The 21,832-nt window shown below is 41.8% G+C and overlaps 1 protein-coding gene across 1 annotated transcript in view; it reads left to right on the forward strand.

Moving 5' to 3' along the window:
• The window catches only part of lrrk1 (leucine-rich repeat kinase 1), a 93,039-nt gene that overhangs the window by 53,511 nt on the left and 17,696 nt on the right, over positions 1-21,832 (forward strand). The window contains exons 20-29 of the mRNA XM_082530601.1: positions 1,697-1,875; positions 1,955-2,052; positions 2,576-2,747; positions 2,822-2,994; positions 3,546-3,685; positions 9,162-9,465; positions 13,317-13,483; positions 16,539-16,742; positions 16,840-16,979; positions 17,911-18,048. Coding sequence (XP_082386727.1) covers positions 1,697-1,875; positions 1,955-2,052; positions 2,576-2,747; positions 2,822-2,994; positions 3,546-3,685; positions 9,162-9,465; positions 13,317-13,483; positions 16,539-16,742; positions 16,840-16,979; positions 17,911-18,048 — 1,715 coding nt within the window. The remainder of the gene's footprint in view (positions 1-1,696; positions 1,876-1,954; positions 2,053-2,575; positions 2,748-2,821; positions 2,995-3,545; positions 3,686-9,161; positions 9,466-13,316; positions 13,484-16,538; positions 16,743-16,839; positions 16,980-17,910; positions 18,049-21,832) is intronic.

Here is a 21,832-nt window from a genome sequence, read left to right on the forward strand (position 1 = left end):
AAAAAATAGATTAAATATTTTTGCACATATGAGTTTAAATTTGTATCATATTTGTTACCGCCAGCATTTTTTACAATTGATTTCTTGTTTTAAGGAGCAGAAAAATGACAATGATCATGTAGAGGTCTCAAAAACTTGTATCAAATATGATACACATACAGGATTATGCATTTAAGCAAGTGTCTATGAGGACGCCTTTGCTTTTAGAGCAAACCTCCAGAATCAATTAGCTCCTCAGTCCTTGAGTTCATTTTCACTGCTTTGTTGGTTTAAGAAAAATATGATTGTTTGGAACTTGTAACTTAGAAACTATGATCCTTAAGTGTGGTGTATGTTGTCAACATATAGAAGTACTGTATAAAGCTTTGAAATGTCACATTTGACCTTTTCAAGGACCGTACGTTATTCAGAAAGTCAAAGTGAGAATAATGCTATGCATAGATGCACAGAAACAGTTTCTTACTGCCATTGTTTGTACATATTGTACATATTTGAACATATTGGGATGTAGGGAAGACTAAATGGAGATTCTTATTATACGTAGATTTTATTTGATATTTTTTACCTTGGTCAAACTTTCATTAATTCTACTGCCTTTGCTTTCATTGGCAACATTTAGGAAACTCAGTTCTATTTGGTTTTATTTATATCGTGCCAAATCACAACAGCAGTTGTCTCACTGTGCTTTATATGGTTACATAAAGACAACAATGCAGAGAAAATCCCCAACACTTGAGGACAAAGACCCAGACAGAGTTTTAATTTATTTTAAAGCCTGATGCTCAAAAACCTGTTTTATTTGTTCTCATCAGTCGTCCGCCTGGGCCTTACTTAGAATGTCTCAGACTTTTTATCTGATTTAGTGCTCAGCTAAGATGCTTTTAAGGTGATTTTAACATCCATGAACATACTAAAATGTTCAGTTTCTATCTCAATGTCAGAACAAGATCTAGAACGTGATTAAAGTGGGTGGATTGTGAGTCTTTACCAGTAGGCAATACAGAGCTTAGATGGAGCCGATGGATGAGGGGATTAGCTCAGTACCAACTACCTGGAAACCTTCCAGGTGTCTTCCCTGCCTCTGCAGGTAGAACAGCCACACCTGTTAACAGCAGCTCCCCTCTAGATCAGTGCACTTAGTAACTAGTTGGGTTCAATTTAGTGGTTTGGAAAACGGAGCCCCAAGGGTCTAATACTTTCAAACAGCTGGAGTAACCTGTGAGAGCTGTTCATACTAATGTAGATTTTCATGTTTTTACCCTTACTGTTAAAGTGTGCTCAACTCTTTGGCTGATTAATAAGCTAGAGTGGAAGATTGCTGCCCCTTGTGCTCACTTCTGTGTGTTGGTGGTCTGGGAGCAGACACAGTGTCTATGGGGATGTGGTTTGGGGGTGTTACTGGTTCACTATAAATATCACATTCAAGCTTGCATCCCAATATAATGTGACCTCTAATCTTATTTTTACATTTCACATCTGCCTCCTTTCAAGTTGACTCAACAGGTCTTTAAAGAAAGTCTTAAAGGGAGATTTAATGAGCTGCCTAGTTCGTTAGAGATACACTGTAGTATAACGTTATATAGCAGTCTAGGCAGAGGTTTCCACTCTAAATGCTGCTTATTTGTGAAGCATCACCACATCGATGTGTTATTTCTTCATTGTTTCTTTCTTTTTCTCCTTTCTTCCCGACAACCAGCGATCGGTTTCTTGATAGAAACTGGAACCTTGCTCCACTTTCCTGACACCAGCCATGGGCTTTGCACTCTCTACTTCCTATGTCCCGTGTGGCTGTCGGAATGCTTGGAGAGGATCGTACACCTCAAATCCTCTCGATATATAGCAAGAAATGGAGTGATCCAAACTGAAGACCTCAGGGTGAGACTTGCCTTTCTGTTGTTTTGTGTGTTGAAACTGGTGTTTTGAAGTCATATCTATTGTGGTATCTGTTGTGCAGATGCTTTTGGTAGGAACAGGGTTCACACAGGAGACAGAGGAACAGTATTTCCAATTTCTGGCCAAGTTTGAGATTGCCCTGCCTGTGGCCAACAACAGGTAATTTCTTCTCTCTCTCTTTGCAGTAGTTACTCATTACAGGTCCTAAACAGCTCTGAGGAAACATTGTCAAATGGGCAGCAGGAGGATTGTATGATATACAACTTAAAATTATTATCCTCCTAGGACCTGCGTCCACATATGTGGACATCGGATTTTGGGTTGCCTAGACCAAAAAAACACTAAATTTCGCTCTACAAGGGCCTGATATCCACTTACGAGGACGTCATACTACCACTGTCGTATCGTAATTTAAAGCTATTGTCCTCTTATGTGGATCTCATTTTTCTTCAAAACAAAAATCAGGTTAAAAAAAATCACATAATTCTTTGTTTTTACATTCATCAGGTTGCAACCAGAGAAATTAGAAAAGCTGCCATGAAGGAGTTCAGGTCTCAGGAGGTTAAAGGAAGATAAAGCAACTTGTGATGTGATTGATAAGTTGCTCCTCTATGAGAGTGCAGTGTGTCTCAGTACATTCTCATACACCAGGAATATTTGTTTTCCTTTTGACCTCTTACAGCTATCTGCTGCCCCATCTACTTCCCCCTAAGCCAGCCCTGGACATTCATGGCTTCCGCCAGCAGACCCACAACACCCTCAAACGCCTTTTCAAGATGAGCTTCGTTCCTGCTGGATTTTGGGAGCGTTTCATTGCCAGGATGCTTATAAGCCTCCAAGAAATGGACATGCAGGTAGTTTCTCTTCATTCTCCAATTTTAATTGAGAGTTTTTTACTTTCGTGGCCTAAAATGTTGCATCTATGCAGTCATTTGAAAGCAAAATAAAAAGCACCAGGAGCCGGCACAGCAGGAATTCTGTGATCTACAGCTTTACCGGATCACAACAGAGGAGCCGCTGTAGCACCTTTAGAGTCCGACGCAGCCAGACTATCTACTGGAAGGAAGGACTTCTCGTCACTTTCGATGGAGGTTACCTCAGGTAAGAGCTGGAGCCAGAAGATATGGTCATTCAAATATTCATTAGACAAATAATTAAGATTGGACGTACATGGTGGGAATTTTAAGGGCGTCGACCTTTTGCTGTAGTTTCTGAAATGATTCATTTGTAAACTCGGAAGTTCAAAGACAAATGTTTTATCAAATTTCTTTAACAATTACTGATATTATAGTCATCTCTATTATCATGCTTCTGTGTTATTGTCAATGTTCAGTGTTTTTTTATTATTGTTATTTATAGCTGAGATTGTGTTCATATGTATCACAGTACGTCTGAGTGCTTTTAATAATCAAAGCAAGTGGAAAATAAGACTACACGCTGAAGGGATGTAAACATTTTCTGTTTAAAGAAACTCTGAAATGTGAGCCACTACTTTCATAAACATTGGCCTAAAATGGAGAATGTGCAAAGGACGAATATTCCAGCTTTGATGCTGATTTTGAGCAGTGAGACATGGAAAAGCCAGCGCCTCGTCTTCTCTGCTATTTGAATATCCTTTGAGTTGATGCAGATACTTGTTTATGTCTGTGCAGTGTGGAGTCATCGGATGTTAACTGGAAGAGGAAGAAGAGTGGAGGCATAAAAATTATCTGTCAGTCAGAGACCAGGGATTTCTCTGCTATGGCGTTCATCACAGACCATGTCAACTCTCTGATAGAGCAGTGGTTCCCAGGTCAGTACACTACGTGCTTTTTTGCAGTACCCTAGCAGAGCATCAGCTCACAGTATGTGAATCCCCTGTATCAAGCTGTACCTGGTAGCATTGAAAATACCCACTGAAAAAGGTCTGGGAGGTCTGGATTCACTTGGCTCGCTTGGGCACAGCCTGAGGAAATGATATGAATCCGCTTCCCCGTAGGCCCACCACTTGGGAAGGGCGGGGGCAGACATTAGGGTTGGGTATATTGTATGCTGGGTGGCAGACAAAGTTGAGGGTGGGGGTATGTTAACCATGCTCTAAGCTAATGGAGAAGGAATCTGAGCTAATATAGGAGGTGGAGCAATGCCACCTGGATATAGTTCAACTTTCTTTCACAGATATAGTATCATAGTAGACTGCTGTGGATCCAGTGTTAGTTGGGATACATCAAAGTGTGACTGGGTACATGAATGTTATAAAAGGGGTTTAGGTGGAGAATAAATATGCTGTATGAATGTATGTGATGGGTGAATGAGACGTGCTGTACGAGTTCTTTTATTTGCTTTTATCCAGGGGTCTTCAACCTGAAGTCAGTTATGGTAAATGGTAAATGAACTGTTTTTTTAGAGAGCTTTACTACTCTATTTGAGCACTCAGCTTTACACAACTTGGCTCATTCACTCATTCACACCCACTCATGAAACCTGAGTCTTCTAGTCTACATGTCGAAGTGTCTTTGGGCAAGACAGCAAAGTTGCCTTTGATGCATACATCGGGGTGTCAATTATTTTAGTCATCGAGCAGTCTATCAATTATTCCATAGATTAATCAAGTAATTGGATAAGAAACACTTTTGCCTTTTTCCGTCTATCCATCCATTCTCTTCCATTTATCCTTGTCATGGTCGCCGAGGGGCTGGAACCTATCGCAGCCACCATAAGGCAAGAGACCCTGCACAGGTTGCCAGTCTAACACATACAGGGAGTGCAGAATTATTAGGCAAGTTGTATCTTTGAGGAATAATTTTATTATTGAACAACAACCATGTTCTCAATGAACCCAAAAAACTCATTAATATCAAAGCTGAATGTTTTTGGAAGTAGTTTTTAGTTTGTTTTTAGTTTTAGGTATTTTAGGGGGATATCTGTGTGTGCAGGTGACTATTACTGTGCATAATTATTAGGCAACTTAACAAAAAACAAATATATACCCATTTCAATGATTTATTTTTACCAGTGAAACCAATATAACATCTCCACATTCACAAATATACATTTCTGACATTCAAAAACAAAACAAAAACAAATCAGCGACCAATATAGCCACCTTTCTTTGCAAGGACACTCAAAAGCCTGCCATCCATGGATTCTGTCAGTGTTTTGATCTGTTCACCATCAACATTGCGTGCAGCAGCAACCACAGCCTCCCAGACACTGTTCAGAGAGGTGTACTGTTTCCCCTCCTTGTAAATCTCACATTTGATGATGGACCACAGGTTCTCAATGGGGTTCAGATCAGGTGAACAAGGAGGCCATGTCATTAGTTTTTCTTCTTTTATACCCTTTCTTGCAGCCACGCTGTGGAGTACTTGGACGCGTGTGACGGAGCATTGTCCTGCATGAAAATCATGTTTTTCTTGAAGGATGCAGACTTCTTCCTGTACCACTGCTTGAAGAAGGTGTCTTCCAGAAACTGGCAGTAGGACTGGGAGTTGAGCTTGACTCCATCCTCAACCCGAAAAGGCCCCACAAGCTCATCTTTGATGATACCAGCCCAAACCAGTACTCCACCTCCACCTTGCTGGCGTCTGAGTCGGACTGGAGCTCTCTGCCCTTGACCAATCCAGCCACGGGCCCATCCATCTGGCCCATCAAGACTCACTCTCATTTCATCAGTCCATAAAACCTTAGAAAAACCAGTCTTGAGATATTTCTTGGCCCAGTCTTGACGTTTCAGCTTGTGTGTCTTGTTCAGTGGTGGTCGTCTTTCAGCCTTTCTTACCTTGGCCATGTCTCTGAGTATTGCACACCTTGTGCTTTTGGGCACTCCAGTGATGTTGCAGCTCTGAAATATGGCCAAACTGGTGGCAAGTGGCATCTTGGCAGCTGCACGCTTGACTTTTCTCAGTTCATGGGCAGTTATTTTGCGCCTTGGTTTTTCCACACGCTTCTTGCGACCCTGTTGACTATTTTGAATGAAACGCTTGATTGTTTGATGATCACGCTTCAGAAGCTTTGCAATTTTGAGACTGCTGCATCCCTCTGCAAGATATCTCACTATTTTTGACTTTTCTGAGCCTGTCAAGTCCTTCTTTTGACCCATTTTGCCAAAGGAAAGGACGTTGCCTAATAATTATGCACACCTGATATAGGGTGTTGATGTCATTAGACCACACCCCTTCTCATTACAGAGATGCACATCACCTAATATGCTTAATTGGTAGTAGGCTTTCGAGCCTATACAGCTTGGAGTAAGACAACAGGCATGAAGAGGATGATGTGGACAAAATACTTATTTGACTAATAATTCTGCACTCCCTGTAGAGACAGACAACCACTCACACTCACATTCATGCAAACTCCACGCAGGAAGTCCCCGGCCAGGTGATGGAATCAAACTCAGGCAACAGTGCTAACTACTGTGCCACCGTGCTCCCCTTTTGTCTTTTTAAAGCGCCATAATAAATATTTAAAAGAGGAATGAGCTGTTCATTGGCTTCCATTTTAGAAACTGCAGTGACTGAAATTTTTACTGCATACTACATCTGTTCCCAAAAAATCTTTTATTGTATTCACGTGGCAAAATTTGTAATTTTAATTATAATGTTATATTTTCTTAAATATAGGCTTTCTGACATTAATAACAGGCAAGTTTTTGTGCTGCTGAAAACAAGACATTATGATGGTGTAGATGTTAATTAATATTAATAATGTCCAACCTAATAACTGTCAGTGGCTCAGTTTTACTGGCCCATGTGCATTATTGGCTTTTATTTTTTATATTTTTAAATATTAATGCAATTTCATTGATCCAATATTTTATATTAATTCACTTTCAATCTGAAAATCTTACTAAAGCCTTGAAATGAACATGGTCTAGTCCATCTTATGTTCTGCTTAAGACTCAGCCCTGTTTGCTACACATATCGCTTCTATGTCAAATAGGACGGTTGCTGTCAGTATTCAGAAAGCTGTGTAATTTGAACATGGTCCATCTATCCATCCTCATCCGCTTTATCCGAGGCCGGGTCGCGGGGGCAGCAGCCCAAGCAGAGAAGCCCAGACCTCCCTCTCCCCAGCCACCTCCTCTAACTTATCCGGGGGAACACCAAGGCGTTCCCAGGCCAGCCGAGAGATATAATCTCTCCAGCGTGTCCTGGGTCTGCCCCGGGGTCTCCTCCTGGTGGGACATGCCCGGAACACCTCACCCAGGAGGCGCCCAGGGGGCATCCTTAGATGCACGGACCACCTCAGCTGGCTCCTTTCAATGTGGAGGAGCAGCGGCTCTACTCTGAGCCCCTCCCGGATGGCTGAACTTCTCACCCTATCTCTAAGGGAGAGGCCAGCCACCCTTCGGCGGAAGCTTGTATCGCGGATACAAGCTTCCGCCGCTTGTATCCACGATCTCGTTCTTTCGGTCACTACCCACAGCTCGTGGCCATAGGTGAGGGTAGGGACGTAGATTGACCGGTAAATTGAGAGCTTCGCTTTTACACTCAGCTCCCTCTTCACCACGACGGACCGGTGCAGCGTCCGCATTACTGCAGCCGCAGCACCAATCCGTCTGTCGATCTCCTGCTCCCTTCTCCCATCACTCGCGAACAAGACCCCGAGATACTTGAACTCCTCCACTTGGGGCAGGAACTCGTCCCTGACCCGGAGTGGGCACTCCACCCAGAACCATGGCCTCAGATTTGGAGGTGCTGATGCTCATTCCCGCTGCTTCACACTCGGCTGCGAACCGCTCCAGTGCGAGCTGGAGGCCCTCACCCGATGAAGCCAACAGAACCACATCATCTGCAAAAATCAGAGATGAGATTCTGAGGCCACCAAAGCGAAAGCCCTCCGCCACTTGGCTGCGCCTAGAAATCCTGTCCATAAAAATTATGAACAGAACCGGAGACAAAGGGCAGCCCTGGCGGAGCCCATCACCCACCGGGAACGAGTCCGACTTATTGCCGGCAATGCGAACCAAGCTCTTGCAACGGTCGTATAGGGATCGAATGGCCCGTAGCAATGGGCCGAACACCCCATATTCCCGTAACACCTCCCACAGGACACCCCGAGGGACACGGTCGAATGCCTTCTCCAAGTCCACAAAACACATGTAGACTGGTTGGGCAAACTCCCATGCACCCTCAAGTATCCTGGAGAGGATAAAGAGCTGGTCCAGTGTTCCGCGACCAGGACGAAATTGTTCCTCCTGTATCCGAGGTTCGACTAGCGGACGAACTCTCCTTTCCAGCACCCTGGCATAGACTTTCCCAGGGAGGCTGAGGAGTGTGATCCCCCTCTAGTTTGAATACACCCTCCGGTCCCCCTTCTTAAAGATGGGGACCACCACCCCGGTCTGCCAGTCCAGGGGTACTGCCCCTGATCTCGACGCAACATTGTAGAGGCATGTCAACCAGGACAGCCCTACAACATTCAGAGCCTTCAGGAACTCTGGGCGGACCTCATCCACACCAGGGGCTCTGCCACCGAGGAGTTGTTTAACTGCCTCAGTGACCTCGCCCCTGGAAATTGGCGGGTCATCCCCCTCATCCCTCGGACTTTGAACATGGTATCAGATTAATTTAACAGTTCATCTGCATGTTTTAATCCAACTTCTGGAGGCTTACGGCAGACCTTTCACTATGTAAAACAAGCAGCGATGATGGAGCAGCTACAAAGTTTGCTTTCTTCACGTCAATGAATGAGTCACGCTCGCTTTTTCCCTGTAAAGTTTTTAGTGGTGAGCACAAGAACAGCGTTGCTTTTTTGGATGCTTGAAACATGTTTTCTTTATCTCAACGGGAGCTCACCATCTCAGTAACAGGTTCGCCTCTTTGCTCTTTGTCAGAACAGAGTGTTAGTGCCGCAGACTCCAGCTCCTCGTCAAACTGTGTGTGCCATGCTGATTGTCACTGGTTCTGCTGTGTTTTTCTTTTTCTTTCAAACTGGGAACTGCGTGGGCTTCATGTTGTCAAACTTTTCATTCATAGGCTGATCCTGAATATGTTTGTACATATGTACGTAATACGTTATCGCAAATGAAGATGAAAGGCTCGCATCTGCATGGTTTAACACATCGGTGTGCTACAGAGCCTTGTCTCAAGAATTTTTTGTAATCGAATTATTCAAATTACTTGTGTCAGTGCAGCCCCTTAAAGAGTAAAAGTGTTTTGTGAATCCATGTGTGAATGGATGAAAGTGCTTTCAGTACTCTGTGTTGTGCATCAACTCTGATTTTCAGCCCTCTGCTACATCTGTACATAAAGTGAACATACTTTTTTTTTACTTTCTTCTAGCTTTGACTGGCAGTGAAAGTGATGGGAGTCTTCTTGTAGAGCAGTATGCCCCTTGTTCTCTCTGTGCCTCCCTGGGCCAAAAGAATCAGGTTGAGTTCCCAGCCAATGAACACAGCAAGGATGGAGATGGTGTAAAATGTGAAGATGACAAAGGAAGAGAAGCAGGGGTCTATTATTTTAACATGGAGGACTGCGTACTGGCTGCAGTGGAGAAGGAACACATCGTGTGTCCTCTGCATCCCGATCAGCCAGTTCCTCTTCAAGAGCTGGTCCCAGAACTCTTCATGACTGACTTCCCTGCACGGTAAACTCTAAAATTTCATAGATTGTTTAGACTGAAACATATGAAATCTTACTCTGCTGGTTAATTGTGAGCTTGACTTTAAAGTTCCTCATCATTTAATTTCAAAGAAAAACATAGGCGTAAGGCAAGATAGCAGGACAGAAATCAAGGTCCGAGGGTAAAAGCCCTTCTTTAAGAAACTCTTAACTTTAATATGTTGTATGGTTAATATGTACACATAATAAATTATCATTTGTTTCTTTTTTTCTGGATGCCTTGTGAGCCAGATGTTTGATAGTAGTTTTGCATTATATAGTGTAGAATTCAAACCATATTTTGCTGGAGACACTAGAGAAAAACAACAAGAAAGTTGATTTTATTATTTTCTAAGTTATAATTAGAATACCACCTAGAAACTCCAGCATTTGAATGGAAATAGCATTTTCTTCGTTTTTGTGATTATAAAGTGCTTGTAGTAAAATGTTCTACATGCTTTATTTTGCATTATAGTGAAATATGACTATACACCATTCAGAAATTGTCACTAGTTGCCTTTTGCTATATGAAGTCGTTTTATTATTACACTAATTGCAAGTGGGTTCTGCAGCAGGAAACGAATCACAACACACCAACACACTACCTCTAAATAGCTTAAGAAAAACAAAATGAACACTTTGGAGTGTCCTTGTCAAAGTCCTGATCTGAGTCTGATTGAGATGCTGTAGTATGACCTTCATGCTTGAAAACCTGTCAGTTTATCGCAAATGCTTGATTGGAGTTGTTTGTTCTAACAGTGGCCCAACAAGTTATTAGGTTTAGGGGGCAATCATTTTTTCACACAGGGCATATAGGTTTTTCTGCATGCAACATTGAAGCAGCTCAGAGCCTAAGAATTTCACTCATGTGCCATTGTTACTTATATATGACAAATAAACGAACAGGGCAACAGCTAGTGGTGCAAGCAGTGGGATTGTCTGGAAAGACGAGGCTTGTCATCACTGGAAACTATCTCAATGCAGAGAGCTATCGAGATGAGATTTTGGAATACGTGGCAATCCTATGGCACCACAGTCTGGAATCAAACTCCATCTTCCACGATGACAGCGTTCAACCAAGCAGAGCAAGTTTTATTAGAGACTACTACCAGAATTTGGGAGTGGAAAGGATGGAATGGCCTGCCTGCAGACATGACCTCAACCCCATTTAAAACTTGTAGGATCAGCCTGGGTGTGCTTGCTGTTCATACAGAGTGACCAACAACACCACACTGGCTGACTTGTGACAAATGCTGGTTGAATAATGGGATACCAGGTTGCTGTGGCCGTGTGGTTTTTCCATGTGCTACTGAGGCGCCTGTTTGAGGCGCCTGCCCTCCCTGGGGCCAGCTCCCCCACTGACCCCAGTAAGCACCCCCACACTCCGCAACCCGCCAGGGAAAGGGGGCCCAGGCCCATCCGGACCGGGGCCCAGTTCAGCAGCGCCGCCCGGCCCCACAGAGCCCGGGACAGCCCACCCGACCCCACCACAGAGAAAACTGCACCCACCCCATCCACTCATCTTCCAGACTACACAAGACAATAGACGCCCAGGCTGAGATCTTCCTCCACCTCTCCTGTATCTCCCCCTCCTGCAGAGTGAGTTCCTGAAGAGAGGAGACCTCCTGCAAGATGTAACAACCTCCCCCACCAGTTGAAGAGCCCCCCAAGTGGCTCGATGCACCGGCGGCACCCTGCGCCAGGATTGGGCCCCCATACGCCCACCCGCCCACAACCCCGGCAACACACCAACCAGGACCCAAGCCCCCAAGGCCCAGCCAGGGCCCCAGCCCAGAGCCGGAGCGCCCCCAGAACCCCACGCCCATTCCGGACCCACCCAGGGGCAGCCAAGCTACCAGGTCAGTAACCCACGTCTGTCAGCACAGACCCTCCCCTAGCCCCGCTGCACGCAGCCGCGAGGAAACAGTCACCTAAGAGCCAACAGAGCCCTTAACAGGCCATGACCGCAACCCCGGGTTGAGCCCTCCAAGGAAGATGCTCCTGGGGAACCCCCCGACGCCCCAAGCCTGTCCCTACCCCCACACCAATCACAACAGCGAAGGTGGGACTAAACTATGTTTGAGCTGATAAATGGTAGGTTGAAATCTCTAGATTATTGCGAAGTGCTTGTTCTACATCTAGCCTTGGCTAGACACCCTAGACACCCTCTTAGACATCCTGAGATAAATTGAAGCCTGTTGGCTAAGAAGTAGTGCTGAAAGTTAGGCAGTTCTAGTCCTCCTTTATCCTTGGTCCTTTGTAGTGTTTTTAAGCTTATACGTGGGGGTTTATTTTTCCAAAGGAATTTGGACATACATGAATCTAGAGATCTGAACCAATCTTGTGGCGGTTTAGTTGGGATCATTGAGAATAAATAATAAATTATTTTTGGTAAGACCATCATTTTTATAGCGGCAACCCTTCCCATGAGTGATATGGGTAGACATTTCCATCTAGCCAGATCATCTTCTACCTTCTTTAAAAGTGGGATATGGTTTAATTTAGTTAGATCTGCAAGCTTGGGAGAAACATTAATACCTAAATATTTTATATTTCCCGATTGCAGTGGTGTAGAAGAGGAATTATGGAGGGAGCAATTAATCGGTAGGACTGTAGATTTTGACCAGTTAATTGAGTAATCTGATATTCTTGCAAAAGAGTTTATCAATTCAATCACCCCAGAGATATTGGTTTGTGAGTTTTGGAGAAAAAGTAACACATCATCTGCATAAAGACTGATTTTATGTTCTATATTCTTGCATTTTATGCCCTTAATTACTGAATTCTGTCTAATTGCTGCTGCTAGTGGTTCAATAAAAATTGCAAACAGTGAAGGGGAGAGTGGGCATCCCTGCCTGGTGCCCGTCAGGAGACAGAAGCTGGAGGATTTTTGGTCATTTGTTCTGACACAAGCTGTTGGGGAATTATATAATATTTTTAACCAGTTGATGAAAGAGGATTCAAAACCAAATTTGTGTAAAGTTGCAAATAGAAATTTCCAGTTAACTCTGTCAAATGCTTTTTCTGCATCTAAAGAAAATATTGTAGTTTCAAGGTTTTTACTGCATGAGTAGTCTATCAAATGAAGTAATCTACGTGTATTTGTTGATGAGTGCCTACCTTTTATGAAACCAGTCTGGTCAGGATGAATTAAGAGGGGGGTTATTTTCTCTAATCTCTTTGAGAGAGCTTTGCAGATTATTTTAAGGTCTACATTTACATATCCAAAGAAAATAGTTGGTAGAGTGAAAAGAAAGAAAACACAAATAGATCAAAAACAGTGTTAAAGTACAGGGTAAATGATGATCACACAAAGAAATGAATCGAAAGCCATCAGAACACAAAGATAGCAATCTGGTAAAGGACCTCTAATGCAGAGCACATCAATTATACGTATTCATACTTGTGAACTGTCAGTACACTATCGTCTGATTGCTTAAAATATTTAAAGCAATGAAGTGTCACATGTGTATTGAAATGTGCATTTGTAATAATACTGTTGTTAATAACAATAATTCTTCTCTGTAGTACTTTTCATGATGTCTTTCCATTATAACTCTAACATGATGTAACTGCACATATACTAAATGGATATATAGCTGTTATGTTTTTTACCCCCAAAGTGAGCACTGTCCTCAAAAATCCATTATTGTTTTGGTTTCATTTACTTTGTTTCCCAATTCTGTGTAAGGACTAAGGTAGGCTCAATGTGACATGAGACTGATTATCCAGGTGAGACAGTGTACAAGCAAATGTCAGGTTTGGGACTTGATGATTAACAATTTTGTGTGTGTGTGTGTGTGTGTGTGTGTGTGTGTGTGTGTGTGTGTGTGTTAGGCTCTTTTTGGAGAAGTCCCAGCTGGAGTATTCTGAGGAGGAAAATGACATCCTTGGCCAGGGTGGCAGTGGGACCATTATCTATCGAGCCCGATATAGTAACCAGCCAGTAGCTATCAAACGCTTCCACTTCAAGAAGTGTCAACACCAGGCAATCAGCGAGACAGGTAGAGAAGCATTTCAGAGTTTTGAGTATATAGATTTTAACAAAATAAAAACATCTGAAATCTTACACTGAATATTTGGAAAGCAGATGATGGAAAATATTGCTGGACACCCCATGACATGATCCTGTCACAATACTTCACTCACGATAAAATGTTTTTGCCATTTTTAACACATTGTTTTGCTTCAAAATGGGATTTTCATGCATTCCAACACTATCACTAAAACCTGGTATTAGTGTTGGCATGAGACAGTTTTCTATCAGGCTGATGTCAGTCTGCAGCTGAATGGGCTGGTAAGTTGGCAATTACATGCAATTTTCTTCTGATAATACAGTAATTATCTGTGATCATTTCAGAGACAGAAGTTCACATTTAACTATTAAATTTGCACTCAGCAGCATACTTGCTTTATGGGAATGTAATCAAAATACAAACAGCTGACACCCAGTTAGTTGAGTAGGGATGGGTATCGTTTAGGTTTTATCCGATACCGGTACCAAACCGGTACTTTTGAAACAGTGCCGGTGCTCGAACCGGTGCTTAAAGAATGGAGAACACAAAATTGGTCCAAAAACCTCTCATGTTCAGCTGGTTTTTTGTAAAAAGATAACAATGTTAGCCTTTTCTGCAGCTATGGGGCATATATGGTATCACTCTTGGCTGGAAGCAGTGCTTAAACAATGGAAAAAGACACAAACTTTGTCCTAAACCTCTCATGTTTAACTGTTTTCCACTTTTTCTTTGGTCATTTTAGCCTTTTTGGCCAGGGTGAAGGGAGTATCTGCCATCAAACAAGAAGACAGCCGCATGTAGATATGATGATGTTTGCTAGTTCACCTTACATGCATTAATGTAATAACGTGGTTAGCCTACTCAACGTAAATTACACACGAACAACATTAAGCTACTCATGCAGAGAAGAACGGCTGCTGCTGCATCATCATCCTCATCATTTCTGCTACACTGGCAGGGCTAGGGGCCAGGACTCTCCTCTTTGTGTTTTTGGGGGATGTTGCTCCGGGTCGATAACAGGCAACCCACCCGCAGTAGATGTGCTCGGTGTGAGGTCTCGCAGCAAGCTATCAAATACGGCGCATTTCTGGGCTTTTAAAAAAAACACTATGCGTCGCCAGGTGTTTCATCGGATTCGAGGTGTTACCTCCTTTGACAGCATCACAGTATCAGCTTAAAGCACTTGTTGCTGCTGAGTTTGCATCTTTTGCTGTGAAGTACAGCCAGACTTTGACCGCTTCACCTTGGACATTTTTAATCTGTAGCTCTGCTCTAAAAGAACGTACGTACCTGGCCCCGCCTACTATCCTCGGAAACGTAAAATGATTGGCTAGAATCTAAAGTGTATCACAGGTCAGGAAAAAAAAGCACCGAAATGTGCGCTGCTTTTCGGTCTGGTTACTACCGTTTATGTCAGAACCGTACCGGTACCCATCCTTATAGTTGAGTCACTTTGAGTTATGCTAATTCAAAAAAACTCATAGAGATTGATCATGTTTGCCACCTGTCTGCCTTCTGTACAGAGCAGCTGTTTCATTTACCATTTAAATATGATCAACCTATCTCTAGTAACTGGCTATATACAACAGGCCCTTGAAGCTGGCGTAGTTTAGTGTACATGTATAAATGTGTATGTATACGTGGATGGTATATCTTAAGCTTCTCGTACTCCATCTTTCTGATGTTGCTACCACTTGGTATAACTGTATCTGTCACTGTGGTAGATCCCAGTGTTGCTCTTGTGCTTAGAGCTCTTTCCTGTGTTGCCATGATTAGTGCCTCTGTTCTGTCTTTCAGTCTCGCTTTGTCGCTGAGGGGCTTCAGGCCTATGTAGAATAACACTGGGGATATGCCATGTTTTTGGAAAATCTTGCTCTAGTGTACAGTGTTGTTTGCCACGTCCCCACTGAGTTCTTGATGAAGGCTCTCACGATTCTGTTGATCTTGTACAGTTCTTAGCATTCCAGGATCCATGTGTGAGGCACTGAGTTATAGGCTTTCTTTCATTCACTCATGGCTGTCCCATTGAAAATGACTGCTCTATCTACCAGTAGCTGGCATTTCCCCCTCTGGTCTTTATGCCAATTTTCTTCTGGGCCCTGTTCATGTTTTAAACCATGCTTGTTCATCTTAACCCTTATGATGTCTAACAGGAGTTTTCATGTTGTGCTGAGGCAGGTTATTTTCCAGTAATTAGATGGTACCAGTCCCTTTTGGGGATCCTTGGGGAAGAAGAAACTGTCCAGCCTTCAGTTGGGTGTTCTAGATGTGTCTCATCCATTAGCAGCTGGTTCATTTGTACTGCCAGACGCTCATGGAGTACAGTTAACTTCTTTAGCCAGTAGGTGTGACTCATGTCAGGCTGTGGTGCTGTCCTGCCATTCATGCTTGAGACTCTTTCCTGGATGTCTGCTACTCTGATGGGTACTGAATCCTGTTCAGGTCTCCCATATGCTTTTCCAGCATTGCTTTTTTCCCCTCCAGCCTTGGTGGGGTTGTTCACACCTTGTTCCCCTGCCACTACGAGCAGGAACTAGTGAAGAAAACTCTGATTTGTTCTCCTGGCTTCTGTTTCTTCAAATGGCTGTAAGTATTTGCTTGGCAGTTTCCAATGCCTCAGGATTAGGCAGCTTGCTGTATATCTTAGGCATCAGTTTCCTCATCAGGCATTTCTGCAGCTCCAATAGTTGGTTTCCCTCTGTGCCTAATCTCTTTCTCCATGGAGGGTACTGCTCTTGGTGGAGCCAAGCATTTCAGTGATCACTACCATGATCTACCATGGTGTAGATCAGCTGGTTGGTTTCAGTGATGGTAGGGATTCACATCTCGTAGTAGGACATCACGTGTCTGGGTAATCGGCCACGGAGGGACCAGGTTTCCTTGCTAGCCACGATCAGCTGCTCTCACCCTCAATGCTTTCAGCTGGATATTGGCTTTCTCTATTTTACCGTACTATTTAGTCATTTGACAAAATGTAAATTGCCAGTAAATGTAAATCAATTAACTTTGATGGTCCCTTGTCTTTCTGTCTTCATTGTCTTAGACACCATGGTGAAACACCTCCAGTCTGCAAATGCCTATCGGAGTTTTGCTGAGTTTCGCCAGGAATCCAGTACATTGCACTCTCTCCAGCATCCCTGCATTGTCTCGCTAGTGGGCATCAGCATTCATCCACTCTGCTTCGCCCTACAGTTAGCCCCCTTGGGTAGCCTCAACACAGTGTTGGAGGAAAAGCACAAAGGCAAAAGTACGCAGTGATCTGCACCTTCTGATTTGCCATTTGAAGTTGATTTTAAAACTTGCTCGATATTACTGAGATCTGAAAATATATCTTGTCTTTCTAGGCTTCAAGTACATGCCGCTTGGACACATGCTAACCTTCAAAGTAGCCTATCAGATTGCAGCAGGACTGGGATACCTTCACAGAAAGAGCATCATCTTCTGTGACCTCAAATCTGATAACATTCTGGTGTGGTCTCTGGAGGTCTGCAAAATGTTGTGTTTTTTAAGCATTCTAATTTACATGGTGTATCAAAAAGATTCATCCAAGTAATTTTTTTCTTTTTTATCATTTTTTAAAAATCAGAATTAAGATGAGCTCTATAAATTCTATAAAGGCTCCTCTTGTTTCTGTGTTTCTCATTTCTTTTAGTGTTATTTCAGCTATTACATTATATGTGTTGTGTAACAATGTCTAAGCTGACAGGCAGGAGAAAAAGAAAAAAGGAAGGATGGCGAAAACACAATAAAAGGGTATCGTAAAAATGGAAAAGTACGACATATCACCAACTGCTGCACCTGTAAGAACAAAGCCTAAAACATTCCACACCTGCAACACTAAAACATGAAAATGCGCCGACACACAAATCAACAACTTCTTGTGGTGCGTGTGCGTCTGTGTATGCGTCATGAAATTTACTTAATAATGAGGGTGGGAAGCCGCAGATCCACGAGATTGAATTAGCCAATCAGCCAGTTTCAACAAGCTGTAATTCTGCAAGTATTCACAGGTAACGATCGTAACACGGACTGTTAGAAAGAGGGATTAGTGAGCTTCACGTGGTTGTGGGTCAGTTTTATAACAACAGCTGGTGTAGGACAGCGTATGTCATGAGCCCGTCAACATTGTGTGTATTGTAAAGCTTTATATTCAGCCATGTATTTAAAAATTTTAACTGCAAGCTTCTATGTCCATTACTTTAGAAATATGTAGCATTTTGAAATCAGACAATTCTTTTTGATACACCTGTTTTTGAAAGTGAAAGTTCTGAGCTAATTTATTTGCTCTCCCTTTATTAAAAATACTGTAAATAGAAAGCAAAACAGTAATTTCATGTTAAAAAACCAAAACAAAAAGAGAAAGCCTGTTTCTGTCATTTCATTTGGCTTTTTAATTCACTGATAACTTCTTCCAGGTGCAGGACACGGTCAATGTTAAACTGTCTGACTATGGGATCTCTCGACAATCCTTCCATGAGGGGGCTTTGGGAGTTGAAGGCACACCGGGCTACCAGGCTCCTGAGATCCGACCAGGCATCGTGTATGATGAGAAGGTATCTGCTTTTTTTTTTTTAACCCACATTAGAAAAGTTTGTAACATTTTTTGGACTTTTGTGTGGTTTTGTTTTATGTTTTGTTTTTTTAAACCATTTTTTTAAAATGATGAGAATAAACATATCATCTCTATATAAACGGATATGTTGATATCCTGAATTTCCACATATACGTGTATGACCTGTACACAGCACCTATACATAGCACTGACCAATCATGTTTGAGCAGGCTTTGCAAGTAGAAAAAAACCAAGTGGAGAGTTAACAAGGAAAACATTAGTTGAAATGCTTCAAATCCAAGTGGTAATCGTCTGACAACAATGTGAGAGGCGAGATTTCAACTTTTCCGAAAATAACCTAGCATTTTCAAATTTCAAATCAAAAAGACCTTGATTTTTAAAAAGTCAAACTGGAGACGACCAAACTAAACTCCAGATTAGTTATACAGTCTGTATAACTTAATAAAACTTTTGAATTATTTTTATAAGCATAAATTAGCTAAACAGTGCAATTTCTAAATAAATTGTGGAAGGTTTGTTGCTATTGGTGGACTCTGTAACTTGGCCATGGTGCATTTAAAACGTTGGAGGTAACCTGTTAAAGTGAGATGGCTCAAAAACACATGAGCAACTATATTAATAGGCCACAAGTGTACTGTACCTGTGATACCAGCTACACTGTACCTAATAGAATTGCTTAAACTTGTGACCTCCAACATACAGGGGTGAGATAAGAGCATGCTCTCTATTCATATGAAATGGCACTTCATCACCCGAAAATGCCAAATATTTCAGGAATGGTAAGAAATGCTTAATTACTGCTGAATTGAAAACATTTGAGCTGGTTGTTATGAGGTAGGAACGGTCTATCTACGACAAACGTGGTGAGACTAACTAGCTACCGAAGAAGAGGAAAAATGTTAGAAGTTATTAACAGACAGGAGGTAAAATGTGTATTGAATGCATCACTACTTTTCCAAGTAAATATAATTCTAAAGGTGTTATTGACATGAAACTGTAACCAGATCAGTAACAACATTTAGACAAGTCAGTGACTGGGAGATATACTCAGATCAAAATAAAATTGAACTCTTTGGATACCGTGATACACACCATGTTTGTAGGTCACAAGCTCTAATGTTTCACGTGTCTGAGCGAACACACAAACTGAGCGTCCCTTGGACCACTGTGAGCGACAGCAGACGTGTGCACTGTGGTCACGCCAGCATCCAAGCTACATGTTTATTAAAGTAATCAAATTACAGCATTTACATTTATGTTAGACGACTTTTAATGAACTGCTTTAGCTCACTTACAATGAAAATGTTAAAAAGTCTTGTTCGTGCCCTGTGTGGTATGTTAACACTATTGGAAGGAAAAATAACTTGAACTCCAATTTTGAAAACAAAACTTTATTTATTTATTTATTTTAACTCTCTGTTAGCAAAATAAAGTATATAATGACCAATATTGGGCAAATAATTATATAATTACTGCTTCAAAAAAATGAACATAAAGTTCTAAATAAATTCTAACTGCATTTAGGACGTTTTTTACTGACTTTGTCTCTTCCACGATGTTATTTCTCTCGCCAACAACGTAGGTTACAATTACATTAGCATGACCAATTAGGCGATGACGTCATTTAGCGACTTTTAGGACAGCCAATAGCGATTTTCCTTACTGAGGAGCTGGTAACACTGGGAGGAGAGTGCTTTCGAGTGTTTTTACCGTTTCTTCCCGCAGTAAATATAAACAACGACAGTATTCAGGAAAAAAACAAACACTGCAGATATTTTTTATCATAACTCGTGTTGATCGGCTGCGTAAAACCAAATTTAAAAACTGTTATATCTTATAGTTTTTAAATTGTGGTATAGTCCACACTTTTTCCATCAATTGTTAGCTGCGTATATACGAATGTGAATCGCATCATTGGCTGGACTGTGGGATAAGGTGGCATTGTTCTGATCCCATACGGGAGCAGCCAGTCACTGACTGACTAACACTGTAAAACAGAATTGTTAAAGTTTTAATTTTAATGTCAATTCAGGTTGTAAGTGCCCTCCAGCAGTGAATCCTGGTTAAAGGTCAGGAACAGAAGCTCAGCATGTGCTAATATTGAACATCACATCCTGGAACCAACAGGAGTATTTAGACACACATGCTGGTACTGCAATGTAGTGCAAATGGATGATGGCCAGACTCCTAAGGATCATGTTTATGAGATGAGAACTGCCATTGAGAAAATATCCATAAATGTGGATCCCAGCTATGGCACAGTAAGAGGACCTGGGAAAATGTAGTCTAATAACAAAGAGGTTGGAAACAAACATCAAGCGCTGTGCTGGGACCATAACCACCAATCAGACTGCAGCTTGTTAAGGGAAAAAGACAGATACTCAGTTTTTACAAAGATATAAAAAATAATACGTCAAATGGTGAAATTAGGGAGAACAAGAAAGTCTGAATAACTTTCTAATAAAATCAAAAAATAAAATGAAAAGCTTTACCAGGCCTCATTTACTGATCCCTGAACTCTTCAGAAACCAGGCGAAAATATGTGTAACCCTCCGTCTTTGCTCCGCACTCTTCCAAAGAGTACTAATTCAGTCAAATATCTTTTCTGTGCTCTGCGGCATTAAATTCAGTATTTGATTATGTTTATTTACCTCTGGCACAGAGGCTATGCTTTTAGTAGCGTTTCAGTGTCACTGTGTCTGTAAACATGATGGCTCACGTCAACAATCCATCCAAATTTGGCTTATCAAGGTCTTTAACTTAGAAACTATAATTCTTAAAAGTGTGGTGTTTATTATCAACATATAAAAAGTACTTTATTTAGAATTAAAATATTGTGATATATTTAACCTTTGACCTCTCGTTCAAGGTCAGTAGATTAATTTGAAGGTCGAAGTGTTGCCTTATTGAGCTATTTTATATTGTTAAAACAAAAATCTAAAATTTTAAAAACTTATTAATGCTTATCCAATTAATTTCACTTTTAAATTCAAATTTTATTTGTCACACACACACAACCATACACAGTATGACATGGGGGTGAAATGCTTGTAGCTGTGCAATGCCCGACCATTAAATGACAGAAAAAAAGTTTTACAATATTTACAATTTACAGGTTACTACAAAATTTACAGATTTAAATTTACAGTAAAAAAATGTGCAAATAGCAGAAAGAGATCATAAATTATAGGAAGTGTGCATGAAGAAAAACCAGAGTGCGTGTGGTGATGTGATGTGTGGGAGAGTCCAGTCCTACACCTGGTTCAGGGCCCGAATAGCCTGGGGGAAGAAGCTCCTCCTCATTCTCTCTGTTTTGGCCTTAAGGGAGCGGAAACATCCATTGTTGGGATGGGAGAGGTCCATCATAATCTTCCTAGCTTTGGTCTTGCACCGCTTGGTGTAGATGGACAGCAGGTCAGGGAGCTCTGATTGAATGATGCGTTCTGCCGAGCGCACCACCCTTTGCAGATCTCGTCTGTCCTGCTTGGTGCTGTTCCCAAACCAGGTGCAGATGTTTGACGTCAGGACGCTCTCGATGGTGCAGGAGTAGAAGTTCTTGAGCACCTTCAGTGGCAGATGGAAGTCTCTAAGTCTTCTGAGGAAGAAGAGAGAAATTCTAGGATTTATCCTAGAATTAATTCTGTCATACCGCCTTTATTTAAAAGCACTTTAAGATGAAAAAAAAAATAAAAGTAGAGAATTAGAAGAAATAGAAATAAAATAAAAAAAAAACAATAAATTAAATTATGTCAATTTCTTCTTCC

The sequence above is a fragment of the Aulonocara stuartgranti genome (assembly GCF_965226115.1).
Source record: "Aulonocara stuartgranti genome assembly, chromosome: 1".
NCBI classification, from domain to species: Eukaryota; Metazoa; Chordata; class Actinopteri; order Cichliformes; family Cichlidae; genus Aulonocara; species Aulonocara stuartgranti.